This window comes from Lepus europaeus, chromosome 4, assembly GCF_033115175.1.
Source record: "Lepus europaeus isolate LE1 chromosome 4, mLepTim1.pri, whole genome shotgun sequence".
Classification (NCBI taxonomy): Eukaryota; Metazoa; Chordata; class Mammalia; order Lagomorpha; family Leporidae; genus Lepus; species Lepus europaeus.
In genome coordinates, this window is record NC_084830.1 from 56,899,523 (window position 1) to 56,927,225 (window position 27,703).

The window sequence follows — 27,703 nt, forward strand, 5'->3', positions numbered from 1 at the left end:
TGGCTGCCATACTGGATAGCACAGTTGCAGAACATATAATTCACAGCAGAAAATTCTACAGAAGAGCAACATGTAGAGAACTGTGCTAACAAGGCTCACATTTCACTAAGAAGAAAATTATATAAAACACCAAAAGAATGTGTCAATAAATTTTGAAAATAGTGGGATTACATAAGAATACATTTTGAAAGATTAAAAATCAGGGTAGGCATTGTGGCACAGTGGGTTAAACCACTGCTTGAGACAACTGCATCCCATATCAAAGTGCTGGTTTGAATCCTGGGTACTTCACTTCTGATGTAGCTTCCTGATAATGTGCCTGGGTAGGCAGCAGATGATAGCCCACCTGGGCTCTGGCTTTAGCCAGGTTCAGCCCCAGCTGTCATGGGCATTTGGGAGTGAACCAACATATGGGAGATATTTCTATCTTCTACCCTTCCCTCTTCTCCTTTCCTTTCCTTTCTCCCTGTTACTCTACCTTTCAAATACATAAATAAATCTATTAAAAAAGATTAGAAATCAAAATTATGATTAGGACAAGTAGCAATGTGAAGGACAAGGGGTCTTCAAAAAGAAACAGAAAATGTACATTATCTTTTAACTGTGTTATTCCACAAACTTTTCAAAATACCTTCATATAATTTGTGTTATTACTCTTTTTGATACTCCCTTCTGCCTTGTTCAAAGATCTTGATATTTTATTCTTATTTACATGGTACTAAAATAAATACTTTTTTGATAAAACAAATATCTAACATATAGCACCACTACTAATGAAAGAATGAGAAAAGGAAGAGACATTTAAGGTGTATACAGCAACCATTAAAATGTACAGGATAAGAGAAAGTTGTACCCTATCTGCTGTGGTCTGAACACTTCTTCCCACCCCAAATTCAAGTTAAAACTCAGTGATTAATCTGAGAGTATTAAGATGTGAGGCCTTGAACGAGTTCATGTCATGAGGACGGAGCCCTTATGGATGGTATCAGGTCCCTGGTGAAAAAGTTTGAGCACTTTTCACCCACTTGAGGGCATAGCATTTGTCCTCTTGGAATGCAGCTAAGAAGCACCATCTTCAAAGCAGAGAACTGGCCTTTATTACATAAAGAACCCACAGGTGTCTTGATTTTGAAATTCCAGATCCTCAAACTGCAGAAATTATATTTCTGTTTTTATCAATACTAAGTCTCAGATATATTGTTATAGCAGCAAACAGACCAATACAATTACCTATAAGAAAAATTTCATTCCTACATTAGAATGATATTCCAAGTTTCTTCAGTTATAGTTGTTACATATTGTTTATGTGTTTATTTACAGAATCATTTATTATACCTTCATCTCATTACTTTTTTTTTAAGATTTTATTTATTTGAGGTAAAGTTACAGACAGCGAGAGAGAGGCAGAAAGGTCCTCCCTCCATTGGTTCACTCCCCAAATGGCCACAACGGCCAGAGCTGCGTTAATCCAAAGCCAGGAGCCAGGTACTTCTTCCTGGTCTCCCACACAGATGCAGGGGCCCAAGCACCTGGGCCATCTTCTACTGCTTCCCCAGGCCACAGCATCAAGCAGGATTGGAAGAGGAGCAGCTGGGAATAGAACCGGCACCTATATGGGATACTGGCGTTGCAGGGGGAGGATTAACCTACTGCACTATGGTGCCGGCCCCTCCTACATCTCATTTCAAAAAGAATTTAGGTTTAACTAAGTTTACATAGAAAGACAAGGGTAGTTAAGAAAAAGTTACAGTCCAACAGAACTCAAACAAAAATTGTAAGTGCACCACAGAGCCATATCACTGTTGAGACAAAAAGGAGGAGCAAGGGGAAGGGCCTGCTAGAGAAATAGAACACGAAATTCTAATTGGCATTTTGTTCATGTGATAAAATGAACACTATTTAAAAAACCATGTAGCAATCAAAGGAAATAAACTCAGATGTACTTCTTACATTACTCTCAACAATTCCATGTAAGCTTAGAAAATAAATACAAAAACACACTCAACAAATGTATAATTATTAGAAGTACTCAAGAAGTGATTAGTGAAAAAGAGACTGCTTTGAATAAAAGAAAACTAGCAAAGCCTATTCATAAGAGAATGAGAAGACTACATGGACAGTAGTCAGGGAACTAAGGTGTGGGTAAAAACTGGACAAACTGATCAAGACTAACAGGTGTTAAAACCAGGAGTTGGACGGTGTCACGGCTCAATAGGCTAATCCTCTGCCTGCAGCGCCCGCACCTCGGGTTCTAGTCCCGGTTGGGGCGCCGGATTCTGTCCCGGTTGCTCCTCTTCCAGTCCAGCTCTCTGCTGTGGCCCGAGAAGGCAGTGGGGGATGGCCCAAGTGCTTGGGCTCTGCACCCGCATGGGAGACCAGGAGGAAGCACCTGGCTCCTGGCTTCGGGGACTTGATCTTTGGCCATGCAATCTTCAAACTAGTTTGAGCATCAGGGCTCCACCAAAGTCAAACCGTTCAGGTTAACAATAGTAAAATCTTGTAGGTTCTGGAGTCAGCACTGTGGCATAGTAACCCACCTGTATGTACCTGCTTCACTTCCCATCCAGTTCCCTGCTGATGGGAAGAAGATGGCCCAAGTGTTTGGGCCCCTGAAGTGGGAGACCAGTAAGAAGCTTCTTGCTCCTAGCTTCAGATCACCCCAGCTCTGGCCCTTGTGGCCATTTGGGAGTGAACCAGTGGATGGAAAACCTCTCTCTGTCTCTCCTCCTCTCTAACTCTGCCTTTCAAATAAATAAAAAAATAAATCTTTGCCGGCGCTGCAGATCACTTGGCTAATCCTCCGCCTGTGGCACAGGCCAACACCTAAAAACTCAAAATGTGACTGTATCTGGGAACAGGATCTTAAAAGAGGTAATTAAGTTATAGTCATTAAATGACTCCTAATCTCAAAACTGGTGTCTCACTAACTGAGCAACTAAAAGGAAACCTGTTGAAGTGAAATGGACACTATGAGAAACAATGACCTGAGCAGCCCTTGTCCTGACTGTCGAGGAACAACTTACTGTTTTATTCCTTTTAGTATTTTTTGTTCTACTTAATACCATTGGTTGAACTCTTTAATTAACACACAATTATTCTTAGGTGTTTAAATTTAACTGAAAAGTGATCCCTGTTAAATATAAGAGTGGGAATAAGAGAGGGAGCAGATGTACAGTTCGGCACATGCTCAATCGGACTTACCCCTAATGGTAGTTAGAAACGTGCCAGGGGATTCCAATTCAATCCCAACAAGGTGGCATGCACCAATGCCATCTCACTAGTCAAAGTGATAAGTTTCATAATTGACTATAATGATAGGATTAAGTGTCAAAGGGATCACATAAACAAGACTAGTGTTTGCTAATACTAACTGATGGAATTAAAAAGGAGAGAACAACCCAACACGGGAAGCAGGATACACAGCAGCCTCATAGAATGGCAGATGCCCTAAACAGCACTCTGGCCTCAGAATCAGCCCTTAAGGCATTCGGATCAGACTAAAAAGCCCATGAGAGTATTTCTGGCATGGAAAGCCAAGACACTCTGGAAAAAAAAAAAAAAAAAAAAAAAGAGAGGGAGGCCCTAAATGAAAGATCTCTGTGAGTGAGATCCCAGTAGAATGGGCCATCAGAGAAGGAGGTACCTTTCTCTGAAGGGAGGAGAGAACTTCCACTTTGACTATGGCCTTGTCTAAGTAAGATCAGAGTTGGTGAACTCAAGAGGCTTCCATAGCTTTGGCAGCTCATGACAAGAGCCTCAGGTGATTACTGACGTCATAAACAAGAGTGTCAATTGTTAAATCAACAATGGGAGTGACTGTGCACTTACTCCCCATGTAGGATCTCTGTCCTTAATGTGTTGTACTATGTGAATTAATGGCATAACTAGTACCCAAACTGTACTTTATACTTTGTGTTTCTGTGTGGGTGCAAACTGTTGAAATCTTTATTTAGTATATACTAAATTGATCTTCTGTATATAAACATAATTGAAAATGAATCTTGATGTGAATGGGATGGGAAAGGGAATGGGGGATGGGATGGTTGCAAGTGGGAGGGAGGTTATGGGGGGAAAAAGCTGCTATAATCCAAAAGTGGATGGTACTATTACAGTTACTATCTATTCACTGTAACTACATTTATTAAAATTTTATTTTTTTACTGAGCATATTCTGCTCAATTAAATCCTAAGAGACAATGTTAAATTTATAGTTTACGAACAAATTTCAAAGTGTACTGGCATTACAATATATTTTTTATGTTGAAGGTAATTATACTCTTTATGTCACAGGTAATTGTAATTTTTATATACAGGTTCAATACAATCTATTATAACTGGAAACAATCTAAATGTCCAACAACAAGGCATGATTAAATAATAATAACCTAAACTAGGTACTGAATATTTACAACACCTATTACTTAATTCTGTACCAAGATGAATTACATGATACTCCCCATCCCCAGAAGCTATGATACAGCAGGGAATCAAACTTATAATGCTTCAATAGAATGTATGTTTTAAAATCAGAATACATAAAAATTAGCATGGTTTATACTAACTAGCATAAACTATAATAATTAACATCTTGGTTTTTTGACTAACAGTTCTTGATGTCCAAAAATACATCAAAAACTGACTTTTGGCCAGCGCAGCGGCTCACTAGGCTAATCCTCGGAGCACCTGTGGCACCAGCACCCCAGGTTCTAGTCCCGGTTGGGGTGCTGGATTCTGTCTCAGTTGCTCCTCTTCCAGTCCAGCTCTCTGCTGTGGCCAGGGAGTGCAGTGGAGGATGGCCCAGGTCCCTGGGCCCTGCACCCGCATGAGAGACAGGAGGAAGCTCCTGGCTTCGGATCAGCGCAGCGCACCAGCTGTAGCGGCCATTTGGGGGATGAACCAAAGAAAGGAAGACCTTTCTCTCTGTCTCTCTCTCTATCTCTCACTGTCCAACTCTGCTTGTCAAAAAAAAAAAAGAAAAAGAAAAAAAGAAAAAAAAAACCCTGATTTTTAAACTAGATGTGTATTTTCAGAAAGAACATTTTTAATAAATCAACTTACTATTTTAAGTATTAGCATTTTAACCCTTAACTGATCAAACATACTTTTAAAAATGAATGAGAAAATCTCTGAGAGAAGACTTACAGATTTTAACAAAGGCTTCAGTTTGAGTAAACTATTGGAAACTGCCCAAATGTCAGGATAGGAATAGGAGAAAATATTTGCAAACTGTTCTTTTGATAATTAATATCTAGAATATAAGGAACTAAAAAAAATACTTCAACAACAATGACAAAAATAGATCAAGTTTTTAAATGAGCAAAGGCTAAAGTGGTTGGATCCCTTAGTCAATGTGGGAGACCTAGATTGGATTCCTTTTGGCCTGACCCAACTGTGGTCAGCATGGGCATTTGGTGATGGGATGTGAAATCTCTCTGTGCATGTGTATATATGTCTGCCTGTCTGTCTGTCTTTCACACCATCTCTCTGCTTCTCAAATTAAAAAAAAAGAAAGAAAGAAAAAACAAAAAACTGAGCAGGGGCCAGCATTGTGGCATAGTAGCTTAGGCTGTCTAGCCTGTGATGCCAGCATCCCATATGAGTGCCAGTTTGAGTCCTGGCTACTCTATTTCCAATATAGCTAATATGCCTGGGAAATAATCAAAGATGGCTCAAGGGCTTGGGCCTCTGCCACTCATGTGGGAGACGTAGATGGAGTTCCAGGCTCCAGGTTTCAGCATGGCCCAGCCCTAACTATCATAGCCATTTGCAGAGTAAACCAGCAGATGGAAGAGCTCTCTCTCTCTTACTTTCTGCAACTCTGCCTTTCAAATGAATAAATAAATCTTTAAAAATTTGCTTTCTTTCTCTTAATGAGACTTCATGGCCGGCGCCGTGGCTTAACAGGCTAATCCTCCGCCTTGCGGCACCGGCACACCGGGTTCTAGTCCCAGTCGGGGCACTGATCCTGTCCCGTTGCCCCTCTTCCAGGCCAGCTCTCTGCTGTGGCCAGGGAGTGCAGTGGAGGATGGCCCAAGTGCTTGGGCCCTGCACCCCATGGGAGACCAGGAGAAGCACCTGGCTCCTGCCATCGGATCAGCGTGGTGCGCCGGCCGCAGTGTGCTACCACGGCGGCCATTGGAGGGTGAACCAACGGCAAAAGGAAGACCTTTCTCTCTGTCTCTCTCACTGTCCACTCTGCCTGTCAAAAATAAAAAAATAAATAAATAATCCGGCACCCCAACCGGGACTAGAACCCGGTGTGCCGGTGCCGCAAGGCGGAGGATTAGCCTGTTGAGCCACGGCACCGGCCCTGCAATCCCAAATGTTATTTTTGGCTTTGACTGCCTGTGCTTCTAGGGTATTTTCCAAGAAGTCTTTGCCAGTACCTATATCTTGCAGGGTTTCTCCAATGCTCTCTAATAATTTGATGGTGTCGGGTCGTCGATTTAAGTCTTTAATCCATGTTGAGTGAATTTTTGTGTAAGGTGAAAGGAAGGGGTCTTGCTTCATGCTTTTGCACGTGGAAATCCAATTTTCCCAGCACCATTTATTGAATAGACTGTCCTTACTCCAGGGATTGGTTTTGGATCCTTGATCAAATATAAGTTGGCTGTAGATGTTTGGATTGATTTCTGGTGTTTCTATTCTGTTCCATTGGTCTATCCATCTGTTTCTGTACCAGTACCATGCTGTTTTGATAACAACTGCCCTGTAGTATGTCCTGAAATCTGGTATTGTGATGCCTCCTTTGTATACACAGGAAATGCCACGACTGAGGAAGAACTTCTAAGATCAATCCCATTCACAACAGCTACAAAAACAATCAAATACCTTGGAATAAACTTAACCAAGGACGTTAAAGATCTCTACGATGAAAATTACAAAACCTTAAAGAAAGAAATAGAAGAGGATACCAAAAAATGGAAAAATCTTCTATGCTCATGGATTGGAAGAATCAATATCATCAAAATGTCCATTCTCCCAAAAGCAATTTATACATTCAATGTAATACCAATCAAGATACCGAAGACATTCTTCTCAGATCTTGAAAAAATGATGCTAAAATTCATATGCAGACACAGGAGACCTTGAATAGGTAAAGCAATCTTGTACAACAAAAAAAGTCAGAGGCATCACAATACCAGATTTCAGGACATACTACAGGGCAGTTGTTATCAAAACAGCATGGTACTTGTACAGAAACAGACGGATAGACCAATGTGTGGATCCTAAAACCCTAAACTAGAACTCCGGTTTTTAATCTTCAATAGATGACTCAATTTGAGAATATATAAATGCTATAAATTCTGCCCCCCCCCCCGAATTACAAATATATGTAAGTATCAGCCCTCAATTTTTACAAACAATGATAGGAGATTTAAAAATCATTGAAATCTCAACTACCTTTAAAAGTCCAGGCTAGAAAATTTTAATATCATGAATGTATGATTTATTATAGTACATTACTAAATTTTAAAAAGCAGAGTACAGGCCTGCACTGTGGCCCAGCAGGTTAAGCAGCTAACTATGACACACCCATCCCATATTGGAGCACCAGTTAAAGTCCCAGCTGCTCCACTTCCAATGAAGCTCCCTGCTAATGTGCCTGGGAAAGCAGAAGACGATGAGCCTCTTCCATCCATGTGGAGGACCCAGATGGATTTCCAGGCTCCAGGCTCCAGGCTTCAGCCTGGCCCAACCCAGCCAATGCAGTCATTTGGAGAGTAAATCAGGGGATGAATGATCTCTTTCTCTTTCTCACCCTCTCTCTGTGTCGTTCTGCTTTTGAAATAAATTTTTAAAAGGGGGGGAGGGGAATAAACTAGTAGAATAAAGAAAACCAAAAATATGACTGTGTCTATGAACAAGAAAAAAGATTATGAGGAGTGGTTACTCTTGCATAGAATTACCTGTAGTTTTCTATATTTTCCATATGTAGTTATATAATGAAAAAACAAAAAGAGTTACAATTTGCTTTATCCAATTCAAATTGTTATTACTTAAGTAGCAAAGTAGAATATGCTCAGATAATGACCATTTTTAAGTTTTAAAGTATATAAGTAAATAATAAATGACTGATGAGCCCTAATAACAAGGTACTTGTGAATGAGACTATTTTTTAACTCTGCAAAAGGAAGACAGTCCAAGGTAAATACTATCTATTTAATAAAATACACAAACTTAAATGCAATCAAAAGTAATAACTGAGGTTCTCCTTCATGAACACAGAACGATTTTATTTATTTATTTACTTATTGCTCTTGGCCTTTAATATATGGTCAAATAGTTTAAAATAACTTGCATGGAAATGAAGGTCAGAAGAAAAAACTTACGTTTTCTATTGTGTGCTAACAGAGCCTGTTTCAAATCTATGGTTGCTCTTCCCAATAAAGCATCTGCTTTTAAAGTGTGATGACTCCAAACCCGAAATTCCAATGTAGTCTGTGGGGTCACATTGCTATAAAAGCAAAATTGCAACAAAAATACAGTAAGACACAGAAGTACTCTAAGTGATAATTCATATTAAACCATTTATTTCAATTATGTTCTTAAAACCATGAATTCAGTTTAGGAACTACTATATGAGATAGTGAACTACCTGAAATATAAATAAAAATATTTACTTTCAAATATAACTTAACTATAACTAGTTAAAAATTTTTATACTAGCAGACCAAAATACTAGCATTACAATTTCTTACGGAGAATTAACAATAACACTATTTATATTTCAACAAATTTCTAAAGATTTAAGAAAACTGAGGGCATCTATTACATTTTCATTGTATACATTTATCCCAGTCTATTTTTTATTCCCAAAGAAACCTTTTTTATTCAATGAGCACAAATTTCATAAGTACAACTTTAGGAACAGAGTGATTCTTCCCACCATAACTGCCTTCCCACTTCCACTCCGACCCCACTTCCTCCTCCCTCTCCCATTCCAGGTCCCATTCTCCATTAAGGTTCATTTTCAATTGACTTTATACACAGAAGACCAACTCTAAACTAAGTAAAGATTTCAACAATTTACACACACACACATACATACACACAAACTGGAAACAAATTTTATAGTTAATCTTCACAATACACTCATTGAGGACAGAGGTTCTGCATGGAAAGTAAGTGCACAGTGACTCCTGTTGTTAATTTAATGATTAACATTCTTATGTATGATGTCAATGATCACCCGAGATTCTTACATTAGCTGCCAAGGCTATGGAAGCCTTTTGAAACCATAATCTCCATTAGTATTTGGACAAGGCCATAAGCAATGTGGAAGTTCTCTCCTCGCTTCAGAAAAAAGTACATCCTTCTTTGATGGCCACTTCTTTCCACTGGGGTCTCACTCAAAGAGATCCTTCATGTAGGACATTTTTTTTGCCAGTGTCTTGGCTTTCCATACCTGAAATGCTCTCATGGGCTTTTCAGTTAGAACATACAGCTCTTTGTAGTAATCTCATGATTCTTTTTATTTCTTTGGTGTCTGTTGTTACATTTCTTTTTTCATCTACAATTTTATTGATTTGGGTCTCCCCCCCGCCTTTTTTTTGGTTACTTAGGACAATGGTGTGTCAATTTTGTTTATTTTTTCAAAAATACAGCTTTTTTGTTTCGCTGATCCTTTGTATTTTTTTTTTTGTTTCAATTTTGCTTATTTTGTCTCTAATTTTAATTATTTCTTTTCTCCTATTAGTTCTTGGTTTGGTTTGCTATTGAATTTCTAGATCCTTGAAATGCACTGATAGCTCATTTATTTGGTACCTTCCCGATTTCTTGATGTAGGCACCAACTGCTTATAAACTTTCTTCTGCTTTCACTGTATCCCATACGTTTTGATATGTTGTACTGTCAGTCTTCTTTTGTTTCCAGAATTTTTTTTTATTTCTCTTTTGATATCTTCCATGATCCATAGTTCATTCAGGAGCATGTTGTTAACCTTCATGTGTTTGCATATATTCTAAGGTTTCCTGAGTTACTGATTTCCAGTTTCATTCCACTGTGGTCTTCGAAGATGCAGGGCATGATTTTTTTTTTTTAATTTGCTGAGACTTGCTTTATGGCAAGAGCTTTCCTAGAGAAATCTCCCTGCACTGCAGAGAAGAATGTGTATTCTGCAACTGTAGGGTGAAAAGTTGTGTAGATATCAGTTAAGTCCATTTGGTTTATAGTGTTGATTAGCTCTGCTGTTTCCTTCCTGATTTTCTGTCTGGTTGATCTGCCCATTGCTGAAAGTGGAGTATTGAAATTCCCCATTACTATTGTATTCGGGTCTATGTCTCACTTTAGATGCCTCAACATTTCTTTTAAATAGCCAGGTGCTCTGTAATTAGGTACAAATAGTTATATCTTCCTGCTGAATTGATCCCTTAATCATTACACAGTGCCCTTCTTTGTCTCTTAGCAGTTTTTGTGTCAAAGTCTGTTTTATATGATATTAGGATGGCTACACCAGCTGTTTTTGTCTTCTGCTGGCATGGAATATCTTTTTCCAACCTTTCACTTTCAGTATGCATGCATCTTTATTGGTGAGACGTGTTTCTTGTAGGCAGCAAATAGATGAGTGTTGTTTTATAATCCATTCAGCCAATCTGAGACTTTTAACTGGAGAGTTGAGGCCATTTACATTCAAGGTGACTACAGATAAGTAACGACTTTGCCCTGCCATTTTTCCATAAATATTCCTATCGGTTTACTTTCTATTTCCTTTGTACTTTTACTGGGAGATTTCCTTCCTTTACCTTCTTCTGTATTGATAAACATGTTTCGTATTTCTGTGTATAGCACATACTTAAGCATCTTCTGTGGAGCTGGACGTGTGGTGACAAATTCTTTTAGTTTCTGTTTGTCATGAAAGGTCTTTATTTCACTTTTGTTCATAAATGAGAGCTTTGCAAGGTATAGTATTCTGGGTTGACAGTTTTTTTGTCTCCTAAGACTTGGAAAATATCTCTGTCTCCTAGCCTTTAGGGTTTCTGATGAGAAGTTCACTGTGAATCTAATTGGAGATCCTCTGAAAGTAATCTGGTGTTTCTCTCCTGCACATTTTAGAATCTTTTCTTTATGTTTTAACTATGGAGAGTTTGCTTACAATGTATCGTGGTGAAGATATCTTCTTATCATGTCTATTAGGAGTTCGATGTCCCTTTCTTTCTTTAAATTGGGGAAGTTTTCTGTTATTATTTCACTAAAAAGGCCTTCTGTTCTTTTCTCTCTTTCCATGCCTTCAGGAACTCCTAGGACCCGTATGTTGGGTCGTTTGATAGATTCCTGTAGATTACAAACAGTGCTTTTTAGTTTTCTAATTTCATCTTCTTGTGTTTGGTCTGACTCTGTAATTTCCTGTGCTTTGTCTTTCTTCTGCTTTACTGATTGTGTTGTTAAGGCTCTCCACTGTATTTTTTATTTGTTCTACTGAATTCGTCATTTCCAAGATTTCATTTTGATTTCTCTTTAAGATCTCAATTTCTTTTTTTAAAATTTTTTTTTTCATGTATGTTTTAAGGAATATAAATTTCCTAATAACAACCTGAGGAATATAGTTATTCTCCCCACCATATCAGCCCTCCCACCCACACTTCTATAACTCCTCCTCCTCCCTCTCCCCTTACCAGTCCTATTCTCCATTAAGATTCATTTTCAATTAACTTTGTACACATTCAACAAATGTGTTGAACATTCAACACAATTTGTACATATTCAACAATTTGTACACAATTTATACACATTCAATAATTCAATTTGTGCACACACACACACACACAAAAGAACTGCTTGAGAACTGGTTTTACAGTTAACTCTCAGTACAACTCATTGAGGACAGAGGTCTGGCACAGGGAGTTAGTGCACAGTGACTCTTGTTATTAACTTAACAATTAACACTTTTATGTATGATGTCAGTGAACACAGAGGCTCTAATGAGCTGCCTAGGCTGTGGAAGCCTTTTGAGTCCACAATCTCTGGCAGTATTTGGACAAGGCCATAAGCAAAGTGGAAGTTCTCTCCTCCCTTTTGAGAAAAGTACATCTTCCTTTGATGGCCACTTCTTTCCACTGGTGTCTCACAGAGATCTTTCATATAGAACATTTTTTGCCACAGTGTAAGATGTCAATTTCATGGGAGAAATTCTCTTTTATGTCATGTATGGATTTCATTAGTTCATGCATTTACTTCTGATTGCTTCTAAGCAATCCTATGATCATTTTTTAAATTCAATTTCTGGCATTTCTTCAATCTCATCATCTTCACAAGCTAGTATTGAAGTGTTGTGTTCTTTTGGGGTGTCATGTTGTCTTCCTTATTTTTGTTTCTTGAATTGGTGCAAATTTGTTATTTGGCATTGTAGAGATAGTTGTTGGTTTCTTGTTTTTTCGCTGTGGTGGCTTTTATCTTTGGACTATGCTTTCAGGAATACCTAGAGGCATGTGGTGGGTATGGCCAGGGAGCTCTGTTTAGTGCTCTAGGATGGAGGTTGTGTCTGACGTGACAACTCCAAGTTTCACATGGTAGATATCTCTCTTTCTCTCTCTTTTTATTAGAGGGGAGGTTTATTCTTGTCTGTTGGCTTAGATTCAGTTGAGCTCCTCTCCTCAAAGGAGACCAGTGCCTGGGTGTTAGCCCCAGTGAGTATCTGTCTGCTCTGCCAAAAGGACCACACAAAGGATCTGTGCAGTCCTCAGTGTAAGCTCAGATTCCTCAGCAATGTACCATATCAGGTAACCAGGAGCCCCGATCATGTGGAGCCTTCCACAGTGACTGCCCAATGTCCCAGCTACACCCTGAGTCTCCCACGTAGCCTCAGTGTTTTCACAGTCCTGGCACACAAGCCTCCCACAGTCAATGAGCACCCAGCCCTGTCTGTTCTCCCTACCAGATCCAGGAGTCTCCACTTGGCTGGTTTCTGGGCATGGATATGAGCAGGCACAGCTGTTATATATGCCCAAAATGGCCCCTGCTCTCAGCTTGTTTCAGTACATCGTTGCAAGGTGATCAGGGAGAGAGAAGACGTGCTCCCTTTGTTTTTTCTCCTCTAGTTTGGTGGGTACTATATCCCCCATGGGGCTCCAAGTCAGATTCCCTCTAGGCTCTTCTTACAGCTTTTTCGTCAGTGGCTTGGGCTGCTGCAGTCTGGTCTCACTTCACTCTCCAATGCTGGTGTAGAGGCTCTTGGCTGCTGGAGTCCTGAGTTGTTCGCTTCCATGCCCTCCACGTAGGTTCACTGTGTCCCTTTAATTTGCACAGAGTTTCCTCTGCTGTTTTCTCCCTAATTCTTCCCTGAGACTACACTCATTCCACTTTTTAAAAAATATCTTTTCCTAGACTAGACTAAAGCAGCAAGCTCCCTCCCTACTTCATCATGTTAATCCAATCTCTATCCCATTATATTTTAGAAATCCCCAAATTAAGGATAACTGCTTTCTTCGACCCTATTTATTTCTATACAAAGATATTCAGAGAAAATAATGGTTACATAGATTTAGTTTATCAAAGAAAAATAAGAATTACTATTCTACCTCTTTTACAGAATGAAAATTAACCAAAAATCTCTTCATGCCTTAAATAGCCAGAGGTGAAGGGGACTCATTACTTTGAAGACATCCTACAAAACAGAAAACATATTCCAAGAAGCACTTTCCCTTTTCAAGAGATTGCAGTCTTTACGTAAGATACTTACACAGTTAGCTGTTCATCCCATTTAGGATTGGAAGAACTACTGGATTTTGCTGTTTTCTTACTTTCTCCATCTACAACTAGTTCTGTATATATTGCTGTTCCAAACCAGTTCTTTTTTCTTTTTAGTTTGGCACTAGAAACTAAGAGAAAAATTATAATCATCATATAGTCTAACGGATATTCATAGATAAAAGTACTAACAAATCAGTCAAAGACCATATTTCTTGCTTGTGCAAGTAGAACACTTCTCATTGACAGAATGAAGATGGAATAAAAAGGAGGTGGGGGGTACTGTTGAAAATGCCTGAAAGCCATGTGAGTTTTTCTGCAATAGGTTTATTGAGATATAATTCACAAACCCTAAAACTCACCAACTTAACTGTACAAGCCAAAGGTTTTAATATATTCAGAGTTGTACAGCCAAAACCACAATCCCATTTTAAAACATTTTCATTAACCGAAAAAGAAACCTCATACTATTAAGCAGTCACCTTTCTGTTTACTCAAACACACTTTCTTCACCTTCAGCCCTAGGCAACAACTAATCTAATCTTTGTATCTACAGATTTACCTATTCTGGATATTTCATATATGGAACCATACAATACATTGTTCTTTTGTATGATGGCCTTCTTTCTCTTAGCATAATGCTTTCTAGGTTCATCCATGTTGTGGTATGCCTTAGCACTTCACTGCATTAACATTCCTGCTAGATAGTATTCATAATTTACCTTTCTGAAATTATATAACTATATCACTTTTAAAAAAATGCTTTAATGTTTTACATAGAAAGTTGTTTTCTTCCTCTCCAAGAAAGTAGTATTTGCTTTTTCAAATAAAAACTTTTAAAAAATCAAAATGTCATTAGATAAGTTAATCCTAATCATTTAGAGAAAGTGAATTTTAATTCTCATTTACAGAACATTTAAAGAAACTAATTTAGGCTAAACATTTGATTTTAAATAATATTTAGAACTACTAATCCAAACAGGAACTATGGGGGTTACATATTTAAAGGACAGAAGACTGACTACCAAGCAGCACCAACCACTTATCAAGATCTTCTCTGTAATCAGTTACCCTTAAACAGTCAAGTCTGAAGGGGACAGCCTCCCCCACTGTCATACACATGGGATTCTTAAGAAATGATAAAAAAACAAGCTATGTAAGAGAACAGCAGTAATTCAAATTGTCACACAAACATTTGAAATGCAATGTGATAAATGCTTCAGAAGCACAGTGTTTGTCTTCAATACCTGAGGACTAACCAGAGAGGTTCAAAGCAAATACTATGGGTTAAGAATTAGCAAAATAGGGCAATCAAAGGGTGTTCTCTGTTAGACTGAAGTGTTACTATCAGGGTCTTTGTAAAACTCAAAGCATTACAAAAAGTTACCCAATCAAATTCTTCTATCTGGATAAAACTGCTGTTTCCCTCAGTATATGTGGGTCTTATTCATATTCAAGAAGGAAACAGCACAGGGATGGACATTCCTAGAGTTTTCTCATTGATGAATCAGGAGTATGAACAATATTACGGGGTTTAATATGCATTTTAATTTTAAAAAATTAGCCCTACAAAAATGAAAGAAAGGCAAGCAGAAAAGAATAGAAAAGCAAGATACTAAAATGTGGTGCCATTTAGCACAGATCCAAGTCCAATGTCTCCCAAAAGCATCACTGTATCTCAAAGAAGAGCAGTAACTGATGTATAAAATGAGAAACATTGTAGTGGGATTACTTGACTACTTAGAACCTCTTAGTCCACAACCATTTTCCAACTGTTTCCCTAGACTTCAGTAAGTTCCTTTCCAGTTTAAATTAGCCGTATCAGATTGTCGTTTCTGCCACTAAAAACTTTTATTTTTTTAAAAAAAGTTTTATTTATTTACTTGAAGGGCAGAGTTAGAGAGAGGGAAAGAGATCTTCCATCTATTGGTTCACTCCCCAAATGGTCCCAATGGCTGGGAATGGGCCAGGCCGAAGCCAGAATTTCTGTCAGGTCTCCCACGTGGGTGCATAGGTCCAAGTACTTGGGCCATCTTCTGCTGCTTTTCCCAGGCCATTAGCAGGAAGCTGGACAGGAAGTGAAGCAGACAGGACTCCAACTGTTACCTATATGAGATGTCGGCCATGCAGGCTGCAATTTTACCTGCTATGCCATCACGCTGGCCTCAACTAAGAACTCTTATACATGAGTCAACATGATAAGGAAAAGTACACCTCAAGTACATTGGCCAGAGATCCTTTACAAAAATCTGAAATCTATACATAGTTCTTCTTGAATATATATTTCCCATGAGCTTTTTGAAGTCTCCCCCAGCATATACATGGATTTCAAAGTTTTTTAGACCAAAACAAACTTACTTTTTTTTAATACCATTTCCCATAAGCTTTTTAAAGTACCCTCATATTTTCAAAAAGAAGAGAAAGATAAACCAAAACTAAGAACAAAGGCAAGAAGTGGAAAGGAGGAAACTGAGTAGGCAGACCTTTCTAAATGTGCTTGATCTTCACTCTGAAACTACATAAATGTTTTACATGGTAATAAAACAAAATTAAGCAAATAAATAAATAACTGAAAACAATGAACCTGTCTATCAAGTTGGTAGCATAATCAAATGGAGAATTGGCTAATTTTAAAATACTTTGAAACATGTATTCTGACTATATTCTAAGGGCAGGAAACTCACAAAGAAATTTTAAACTGCAAGAAAGGGGACCTGCTATTTTGAGTAATATAAATGTTACTTAGAAATTGTTCTGAATATATCAGAAAAAAAAGATAAAATTACGTCAGTGTCATTTAGAATCAAGATTTTAAGGTTAAGAAAGATACAAATGCAAAACTGAATCAAGTTAAAGTTTCTTTGTTTTTCCTTTTAATGGAAAAACGTATTTAGAGCCTACAGTTATAATTCTGAATTGGAAGTTTAAGCGTGAACTCAAGACTTTTACTTTTTTCTTTTTTTTCTGGCTTTCAGGATAATAAACATTTCCCAACTATGTTCACAGAAAATTCCTAGAAAAAACAATCTCACAGTAATGAGAACCACAGAAACTATATCGGTTTCCTTCTATTTCTAATGTTCTAACCACACAGCTGCATCTAATCCTTTCTTTTTTTTAAAACATATCTTGGTTTTTTGACTTAACAGCAGTTCTTGAAGCCTGGCTAATTCATTCCATTTCATTGTCCATAATTCCACTGCCAGTCTGTTGTCTTTTTAAATGATTAAATACCTTCAACATAAATTCCTAGAAGTAGATAAAATTGCTGGCCTAAGAACCGTTCTTCTCTCAATCATGTATTTCAACCAGTAAGAATAAATTATCTAAAACCTCCTGACCAAGTTCTTCCTTGCTTTTGCAGATGCTGTTTCCTTTCCCTCAAATGCTCTTTGCTGCCAATCCATACTGCCACTGGAACCTAGTTAGAGATTACTTTGCTTGGTAACTGCCCCCCCCCCCCCCCACAATCTCCTTTACCCACTATACAGTGAATTTTTAGAGAACCAGAGTCTTGTGTTTTCATACATGGACTCCCTCTTAACAAAATAATTGCTAAATGATTACACAAATGGCTAAATGAATGAAAAAAGGTGGCCTTCAGGATCCTATCCTATCCTATTAATCATTTTCAACCAACTAGATACCATTATTCAAAAACCCAAATTCTCCCACCACAAAGGAGATATAAATCTTTTAAGAGGTTCAATAAACATTGACTGAATGAACAAAATAATTTTAGAGGACATCTACCTTGAGGTCGGCTACAACAAATGCACACAATAGTATATGAGACCTAAAGAGTACATAACTTCAAAAGAAATGATACTTATGGAAGATGTCTGCTGAACCAGGCATTCAAAAGGAAGATTTACCAGGGACTCGCCATATTAAATAAAATTATAATGAAAATAACTTACCAAGAGGCGGCAAGATGGCGGAATAGGCAGGGAGCACGCTTAGTCCGGGGGGAGAGAAAGTTTAATATAAGTGGAGATACTGCAGGGTCAAGGAAGAGTAGGGGAAGAAACAGCAGCGGAAACTCTTCCGGAACTAGTGATTCACAGTGGACCTGCGTGGAGAGCGTGGGAGCCCAAGTTCGGGACACCAGCGGCAGACTCAACGCACCAGCGCTGGAACGCGAGGTGAGCCGAACCTCCATAGCCCGAGATAACAGCAGGCAAGCGGAAAGAGGAGGCTAGAGGGAACGAGGCTTGAAACTCTGTGGGGAAAAGTTCACCAGGCTAACTAGAAGAGAGAGAAAAAAAAATTTAAAAAGTGACTGATATGGACACAAGTTTCTCTCTCTCCGCTCACCTCTCAAAGGCGAGCAAGACAGAGCAGGCGCCATTTTGGACATACGTCATAAGCAGGGCGACCTCAGGTCTGCACCGGCCCTGAGCCTAGCAGAAAAACCTGACTCTGTGGGGAGGGGTGAAATAACAGGAGATTAGGATCTAACTTGGCAACCCAGTGGGAGACTGCAGGAGAATTGGAGCCCACACTGAGGGCAGCAGAGATTCCCTGTGTGGTCCTTGGGAAAGAGCTTCCGATCTCTGGCTCCTGTGGGTATATCATTTGCCTGCTAACTACCTCCAATTACGTTCAGCTGTGCGGAATTACTTCCCTTTTAAATCAAAAAAAGAAAGAGATTTACCACACCTAACCTGGGAGTGTCATCTTTGACACACCCTCAACCCTGAGGAACCAAACACAGCTCTCAGTCCACACTCATCTCAAGCCTCTAAGGCTCCACCGAAAGCAGACAGTCCACTTAATATAGAGCCATAGTGTAACAAGAAAAAACACCACAGTGAAGAAACCAAATATCTCCAACATGCCAAACAACAAACGCAAAAACCAAGCTAACAAGAACAAGGAAGAAACTATGACGCCCCCAAATGAAAAAGACACCCCAATTCAAGATTATGAAGATGATGAGATCGAAGCAATGCAAGAAGCGGATCTCAAAAAATTGATAAGAACATTAAGAAGTTCTCAAAAACAAATTCTTGAACTACAGAAATCCTTCATGGACAAGATAGAAAATCTCTCTCGTGAAAGTGAAATATTAAGGAGGAATCAAAATGAAATGAAACAACTAGTGGAACAAGAAACTCTGATAGTGACTAGAAATCATAATGAAATGAAGAGTTCAATAGATCAAATGACAAACACATTAGAGAGCCTTAAAAACAGAATGGGCGAAGCAGAAGAGAGAATATCAGACTTAGAAGACAGAGAACAGGAAAGGAAACAGGCAAACCAAAGAAAAGAAGAAGAAATTAGAAATCTAAAAAATATTGTCGGGAATCTACAGGATACTATTAAAAAACCCAACATTCGGGTTCTAGGAGTTCCTGAAGGCATGGAGAGGGAGAAAGGATTAGAAGGCATTTTCAGTGAGATACTAGCAGAAAATTTCCCAGGTTTGGAGAAGGACAGAGGCATCTTAGTACAGGAAGCTTATAGAACCCCTAATAAACATGACCAAAAGAGATCCTCACCACGACATGTTGTAATCAAACTCACCACAGTGAAACATAAAGAAAAGATCCTAAAAGGTGCAAGAGAGAAACGTCAGATCACTCTTAGAGGATCTCCAATTAGACTCACAGCAGACTTCTCATCAGAAACCCTACAAGCTAGAAGGGAATGGCGAGACATAGCCCAGGTACTAAGAGAGAAAAACTGCCAGCCCAGAATACTATATCCTGCAAAGCTCTCATTTGTGAATGAAGGTGAAATTAAGACTTTTCATAGCAAACAGAAACTGAAAGAATTTGTTGCCACTCATCCTGCCCTGCAAAAGATGCTTAAAGATGTGTTACACACAGAAACACAGAAACATGGTCACCAATATGAAAGAAGGTAAAGGAAGGAAACCTCACAGCAAAAGATCACAGGAAGCTCAATTTCTCTTTGACAGAATTAAACTCTGATGCTCTGTTAAAGCAATGTGTTAAAGTAATCTATTATGTTCTCTTGATGTCTGTTAAATTCTAATTGTTCAAAAACAGCTGAATTTTTATTAAGAGCTATGGGTTATTTAAATATGTGCTTTTTTCAAAAATTTGAATAATCACCTTGTAACAATGATCAAATTTGGTCTATGTTATGTCATGATTTTAAGAAATCTTATTTCAACCAGATATTTTGGATTTTGAGCCTTCTTGGCATTCTCGACAGGCATTCAAAAAATCAAAGTTTCAAACAATCTGGTCTCTAAAATTTCCAGTAAATCCTGGACTTTGGTTTTTCCAGTTTGGGCCCAACTGAAAAAATCGAAGGACCTATGTCTCTCATCTTATAGAGACACCAACTAATCAGTCTATTTGGAGTATATTAGAAGGACTGTCAAGATGTGATGTGGTACCAGACTTTAAGTTTCTATAATGGAAAATGCTATTAATACAAATGTTTGAGAATTAAAAAGTCTAATGATCTTGTGTTACTAGACATGATAGTTATCTTAATGAGAAAGCCCCAGAGGCTTAAAGGGTTAAATACTTGTAAAATCCTACAGGTGCTTTCAAAAATACTGTGAAGTAAGCAAGTGCCTCTTGTTGGTTGATGAGTTTATAATTTTAAACATGGCGACTTAAAGTCTTTTGTCATCCACAGTTATATATGATCTGCTGCTCATAAAACTAAAGCGTTGTTGGTTCTGTGTTTAGCTGTCCTCCTATAGGTTCCTATGGACTTTTTCCAGCTACTTTTATTGTATTCAGTACTTTGGGATGGCTCTGTAAACAGATGAAGCCAATAATGTATTAACAGTACCAACTGAGAGAAAGTATGGTTAATTGAGGTTACTAAAAAGAAAAAGCAATTCAAATCAATTGGCAATCTACAAAAAGAGTTAAAGATTTTAAAAGCTATTATTAAAATTGCTATATTGGTCTATTATGCTATATTATATGTGTGTACATATTGTATGTCCACATGGGGAAATTTTATTAAGAGTTTTATTTTAAATGGCTTATAGATAAGATTGTCCATAAATTTAAGCTGCTAAAATCAATCAAAGATACATTTTAATTTGTGGGACCTGAATCTGTGTATCATATGTTTTAGACTTGTTGGTAGAAAGAAACTAAAAACATTTTAGATGGTTGTGCTTAAGTTTACTGGCTAAACAAACTACACCATGTTAGATATTTAAGAGGTGTTTTCAAATACATGATTCTTAAAATTTATAGAAGGCATTGGACCTTCTGGTAAATGTTTTCTTAAGTTGTTATCTAATGGTTGAAACGGTTTGCTAAGTATTCATGTGATATTGCTATTGTCAGCAAGCGATCTAGGACTTGCTCCCTCATTTCTCTATTCTAAGCCCAACTTGTTCTTTCATTTCTCTATTCTCTTCAAGGTAGGAAACTAATTCTATTATGAAGGAATCTGTAGGATGCACAATTTAATCTTTAGACCTTATAAAAGAGATGGCTAACATTTTTCTGCAATAGCATAGCCAAAATAAGAACTCAAATAATAATCCCGTAGATTTACTTCGCCATCAGCGAAGTATACAGTAAGTAGAAAAAACCTCCCTTTCAGACCAAAGGGAAAGAAAGTTTTAAAGTGAGAATATAATTTTCCTCATGGGCATTGTCTACCTTAGAAAAACTACTACAGAACATGCCTGTGACTATAGACTTGTAGTTCAGGCCACCGAAGATTAGAGATGGGAAACGGGCACTCCCTTGCACCCTCTGGTCTGCTTTAACACAAACCAGGAGGAAAAGAAAGCTCGGCATCAGAAGCAATGGGTGGCAGGCCTATTAATGGCTGATCTGTACAGTGATCTGCCCTCAAGGAGACCCAACATGCCAGTCCACTGCAGTGGCTTTCAATGTGGTAAGCCTGGGCTTCAGCAGAAGTCAGCTTGTGAAGAGCCCTGGCAGCTCTGCCAAGAGTTGGATCACTGGAAATGGACCTGCCCTGGAGTCGAAGGATGCCCAGGTCAGAGCCACAGATCTTATTGGCTCTAAGCTGAAAAGCCCTTCACTCAGCCCAACTTCCAAAGTGACCACTGCAGCTGAGGGGATGGTCAAGTAGGGTCAGCAACATTGCAGGCAGAACTGTAAATTTCTTGTTAGAGATGCCCCCTGCCTTTACCTGGCCAGCTCTCCTCCCAGGCCAGCCAAGTGATGAAAGTCAACAGAGTGCCTTCCCCTAGGAGGTTCACACCTCCCTTAGGATATACCCCATGTGAAGAGATAGATAGGTCTGGGCCTCTGAATTTACAAGGCCTAAAGCCCACCAGATTATTATCAAGCCCCTTCTATCAGGTTCTATTTGCCTCTCAATCAGAAAACTTAATTGTAGCTTAGACAGCACCTTTCTTAGCCCCTCTAATAATGACTCTGTCCTTTGTTCTAGGCCCTGTCTAGTGCACTTGGGCCTCATTCCTTTGTAATCATAACCTCTACTCTACCACCAATGGCTCTACTCCCAACCTCTGTGTACTGATGGTCCTCCTCCCCACTTAATGCTGTATAATTGTTCAGACCTGGTAAATGCCACTCTTAGGATCATTGGTTACTATCCTCACTCTGTCTTTCATGACCTTGTCTAAATATGATCAGAGTCGGCAAACTTGGAAGGCTTCCATAGCCTTGGCAACTCATGACGACAGCCTAGGATGGTTCCTGGCGCCATAAACTAGAGTGTCAATTTGTTGGGTCAACAACAGGAGCCACTGTGCACTTGCTCCTCATGTGGGATCTCTGTCCTTAATGTGCTGTACATTGTGATTTAATGCTATAACTAGTACTCAAACAGTACGTTTCACTTTGTGTTTCTATGTGGGTGCAAACTGTTGAAATCTTTATACTAAATTGATCTCCTGTATATAAAGAGAATTGAAAATGAATCTTGATGTGAATGGAATGGGAGAGGGAGCGGGAGAGGGGAGGGTTGCGGGTGGGAGGGAAGTTATAAGCTGTACACTGGAAATTTATATTCATTAAATAAAAGTTAAAAAAAAAAAAGTCACTAAATCATTAAAACTATAGAGGCATATAATTCCTATCATTTGTTTGACATATATTTAAACAAAGTTTGATAAAAATTGCATTTGCAGTAATACTGATACACTCAGGCATTTTTCTCTATGAACTGTACACTTTAAATGGGTGTGTGATATTGAATTATATCTCAATAAAAATTATTTTAAAAAGTAAAAAAAAAAAAAAAAAAAAAAGAAAATAACTTACCAGTTACCTGTAACTGCAACCTTCCACTGTGGTTATTACTAGTATCAGACCTTGGTGAAGCAGTGGCCATGTCCCAAAATTCAGCATAAACCTATAAAAGGGATAATTTATTCATCAGTCAGGCAAGAGAATATAATTTTCAAGATGAATATAACTGTTGGGACAGTTGTCCTACTTTTAAAATTAAGACAGGATTATAAATATTACAGAATACAGGCAACAGTATCTGAGTCCACCTAGGCAATAAACAATAACACTAAGAATTCAGTCACATGCTGACATGAATAAATTTCTAAATGAATAAATTATATATATTTATTATGTTTATAATCTGAACAACCTGAGGATACTGTCCGTTTATACTTAAAAAGTTATGTGCGTATTTCCTAATAAGAAAAATATTCTTAATCAAAGTACAATGATCAATTTGGGAATTTAGTACCTAACTATTATCCAATCTATATTCTAGTTCATATTCTAGTTTCATCAACTGTCTCAACAATGTCCTTTATTAAAAATTTTAAATTTAATATCTAGCCTTGGTTTATAAATGGAATTAGTTGTTCTGCTCCTAGTAATCTTACAGGTTTCTTTTTCTAATTTTTTTAAGTTCTGCTCCATAGACTTCCACCCCAGTTCTTACTTTTTAAATAAAATACAAAGCACAGCTACTTCAGCTTTCTTCTGCATGAAGAATAGCTCAAAGATGAACTTCTAGGGACTGGCGTTGTGGTGTAGCAGCTTAATTTACCTCTTGCAACACCAGCATCCTTATCAGACTACTGGTTAAAAGTCCCAGATGCTCCACTTCCAAGCCAGCCTCCTGCTAATGTGCCTGAAAAGGCAGTGGATCATGGCCCAAGTACTTGGGTTTCTGCCTCCTGTGTAGGAGACTTGGATGGAGTTCCTAGATCCTGGCCCAGCCCTGGCTTTTGTGGCTACTTGGGGAGTGAACCAGTGAATGAAAGCTTGCTATCCCTCTCTCTCTCTCTTTCTCCCTTCTTCTCTGTGTATAGGTGACTCCCTCTCTGCCTTTCAAATAAGAAACTCGGTAAATATGTAAATAAATAATAAATCTATCTTAAGGCTGAACTTCTATACACTTTAACCTGCTAAAAATAAAGCGGGATATTTTGGGAAACACTGAGAAATATGAATGAATATTAATGTTTACCTTGGTTTTCCCTCATTTTTCATCTTTCCGATGCTCCATTAAGAGCCTTTAACCAAATTCAGAGATCTAATACTCTAACATCATTATATTCCCTTCACTTACTTATAATTGCATGTATTATATGTTTGAAGGTAACTGCTGGGGGCAGCACTGTGACATAGTAGGATAGGCCTCTGCTAGCATCCCATATGGGCACCAGTTCATATCCCGGCTGTTCCTCTTCTGATCTAGCTCTCTGCTGTGGCCTGGGAAAGCAGTAGGAGACTGTCCATGTAGTTGGGTCCCGGCACCCACGTGGGGGCACATGCAACCATTAGACCTGGAAGGAGCTCCTGGCTTCGGGCTTCAGATTGACTCAGCTCTGGCCATTGTGGCCATTTGGGGAGTGACCAGCAGATAGAAAACCTTTCTCTGTCTCTTCCTCTGTCTGTGACAGTGCTTATCAAATAAATAAATAAATCTTAAAAAAAATTGAAAGATAAACAGCTGTTTACTATACAGTTAACTGATTTTAAGTAACATATATTCACGGGTTCCTTTTCTTTTCAAATTTATTTCTAGGGGCCAGCACTGTGGTACAGTGGATTAAGCCATCACATGCAGCAACGGCATCCCATATGGGCACCGGTTCAATTCCTGGCTGCCCCACTTCCAATCCAGCAACCTGCCTGGGAAAGCAGCAGAAGATGGCCCAAGTATTTGGGCCCTGTACCCATGTGGGAGACCGGGAATAAGCTCCTGGCTCCTGGCTTCAGCCTGGCCTAGTCCCGGCCATAATAGCCTTTTGGGGAATGAAACAGTGGGTGGAGGATCTCTCTCTCTGCCTCTGCCTCTCTCTCTCTGTAACTCTGCCTTTCAAATTAATTAATTAACTAACTAATTAATTTCTTTAAAAAGTTATGTCTATTTAATTGAAAGGTAGAGATAGAGAGACAGGGAAGACAGAGATCTCCCCTTCAGGTGGTTCATTCCTTGAATGCCCACAACAGCTCACAACAGCTGGGTTCTGGTCAGGACAAAGCTTGGATCAATCTGGGTTTCCCATGTGGGCAGCACAAACCCCACTTCTTGAGCCATCATCTGCTGTTTCCCAGGGTGTGTAAGCATCCTAAGTGGCATTTTAACCACTGTACTAAATGCCTACCGCATTCACATGTTCTAAGATTATTCAAGCCAATGCTCTGATTCTACAGATGAGAAAACAGGCTCAAGGATTATATCTGAGAGTAATCCACTATTATCACTATCATATTCATTTTAAAAAACAAATGAAAACAAAACTCTTAAATAATCAATTAACAACAAGTCACTGAAAATTGAAGGCTTCAATTTCTAGCAGACTAGATATTTTGGGCTGTTTTTAATAAAGATACCATTTGTTTCATGTTTTTATTTCAAAGACAGAAAAGAGACAGAGAGATCATCCATCTGCTGGTTCACTACCCAAATGCCTGCAGTACCTGGGACCAGGCCAGGTGAAGGCCAGGAACCTAGAACTCAATCCAGGTCTTCGCTGAGAGAGGCAAGGACTCAACACTTTAACTTTCACTTGCTGCCTTCCATGTTGTGCATTAGCAGGAAGTTGGAATCAAAAACACAGAATCAGGACTCAAACCCAGACACTCTGATAACAATGTTTCAATGCTTGTCCAACTGCCTGCTCCTACTAGACATTCTGAATGGCCTTCCTGCTTTAACATAAACAGGTCCTGGATAAATGAAAACAAATGGACTACTTTTCAGGCAATATTACATTCTTAATAAGTATAGGAAATTATTAAGCCTGATAATACCCCATGTAGTAGCCAAAAAACTAATAACTGAGTTGTAATAACAGAAAAGGATGGTGGGTAGAAAGTAAAAAAATAGAAAATAAAAATTACACTCTTCCCTGGATATGGACACTGATAGGAGTATTGGGATCAGGAGACAAGGCCTTGGGCCTGCTACAAGGTGAGGGAGCTCAGATCCCCACTCTAAACTAGGGCTCAAGTTAGCAGGATCCCCCAACATTCAATAGGTGCCATGCACACACACACATCTGTGTCTATGTATGTGTGTGTGTATACAGGGAGACAGAGAGAGAAACAGAGACACAGAGACAGAAGATGACTGAGAATGAATATATGTTCTCAGGAAGATAGCACAATTTAAGTCACTGAGATCACCCAAAATGAAAAGCAACTAAATCTAAACCTTTTATTTAAAACGCATATTTCTTAGAAAACAAACCATCTTGAGTGAGTCAGAAGCAAAAAACAATAGTCTGACCTCTCCAGGACTTTAAATATTATCATTATCAAATAAAAACTTTTATAATAATAACTTTTTAATAATATTAAAAACTTTCAATTTTCACAATAAAAAATAAAATATGACCAAGCGAGAAAAGTCTATAAAAATTAGACTGTACATTTGAAAAATAATCAGATAAAATTTGTTTAAATAAATTTTTTATCTGTTTCAGATTTGGAAAAGCTGCATAGGTAATACAGAGTTCTCATAGATCCATACCCAGTTTCTCCAAGTATCTTACATTAGTATGCTACAATTGTCATAATAAGTGAACCAAATTCAATGTAAGTTCATAGTTTATTCAAGTTTCCTTAATTGTTACCTAATATTCTTTTTCTATTCCAGGACCCCATCCAGAATATCACTTAACTTAGTTGCCATGTTTCGTTTGGGTTCTCTGGACAGTGAGTTTCTCAAGAATTTCCTCATTTTTAATGGCCTTGAAAATTTTGAAGACTAGTATTTGCATACTTTGTAAAATGCCTCTCTACTGGGATTTATCTGGTGCTGTTCTCAATATTAAACTGGAGCTACTGGTTTTGCAGATAAGGAAGACAAATATCAAGTGCATTTTCATTATATCAAGGGTCTATGCTGCTATCAATATGGTTTTTTAATCTTCACTCATACATTTATTTATTTGAAAGGCAGGGAGAAAAAAAGAGACAGACAGAAACCACCCATTCATTAGTTCACTCCCAAAATGCCTGCAAAAGCTAGAGTGGGTCAGGCTGAAGCTGGAAGCTTAGAACTCAAACCTGGTCTCCTACATGGGAGGCAGGGTCTCAAATACTTGGTTTATCACTTGCTGCTTTCCAGGGTGAGTCTGACCGTTAAGTATAGTTTTTAAAAAAATGTGTTAATCACTTACTACGTATCAGGAACTGTGGTAGACTCTGGGGATACAAAGATGAGTAAGACACGATTCCTTCTTTCAAGGAGCTCATAGTCTGATGAGGAGATAACCTGTAAACAAATACATTTCAATGTGACAGTTAGCAAAATAGAAGCAAAATGTAAATTGGTATAGCTGGGGCACAGGAGACAACAAAGTAGACACCCCAACCCACAGGGATAAGGAAGGATTCACCAAGATAACCTTTGAGTGAACTGTAACAGAGACAGTATGTAGCATCCAGAGAACTACTGGGATGCCTGGACAATAGAAACACAGGGACAATATAAGGTGGTAAGGCTAACAGGCAAACAGCGAAGGCTTCTATGGAATAGTTTATATTCTAAATATAGTATATATTTAGAGAATGAGCATAGCATTTTGGAAAAAATAACCGACACATGTTTACTCAGATTTAAGACAGTGGGCATTGGT

General features: G+C 38.4%; 1 protein-coding gene across 3 annotated transcripts in view; it reads right to left on the bottom strand.

The window, feature by feature from the left end:
- WWP1 (WW domain containing E3 ubiquitin protein ligase 1) overlaps positions 1 to 27,703 on the bottom strand; it is a 139,659-nt gene that overhangs the window by 81,006 nt on the left and 30,950 nt on the right. For all 3 annotated transcript variants that reach the window (XM_062188296.1, XM_062188295.1, XM_062188297.1), the window contains exons 2-5: positions 27,245 to 27,339; positions 22,905 to 22,995; positions 13,679 to 13,817; positions 8,334 to 8,458 (exon numbers count right to left, since the gene is read on the bottom strand). In XM_062188296.1, the coding sequence (XP_062044280.1) occupies positions 8,334 to 8,458; positions 13,679 to 13,817; positions 22,905 to 22,974 (334 nt within the window). In that variant the 5' untranslated portion in view covers positions 22,975 to 22,995; positions 27,245 to 27,339. The remainder of the gene's footprint in view (positions 1 to 8,333; positions 8,459 to 13,678; positions 13,818 to 22,904; positions 22,996 to 27,244; positions 27,340 to 27,703) is intronic.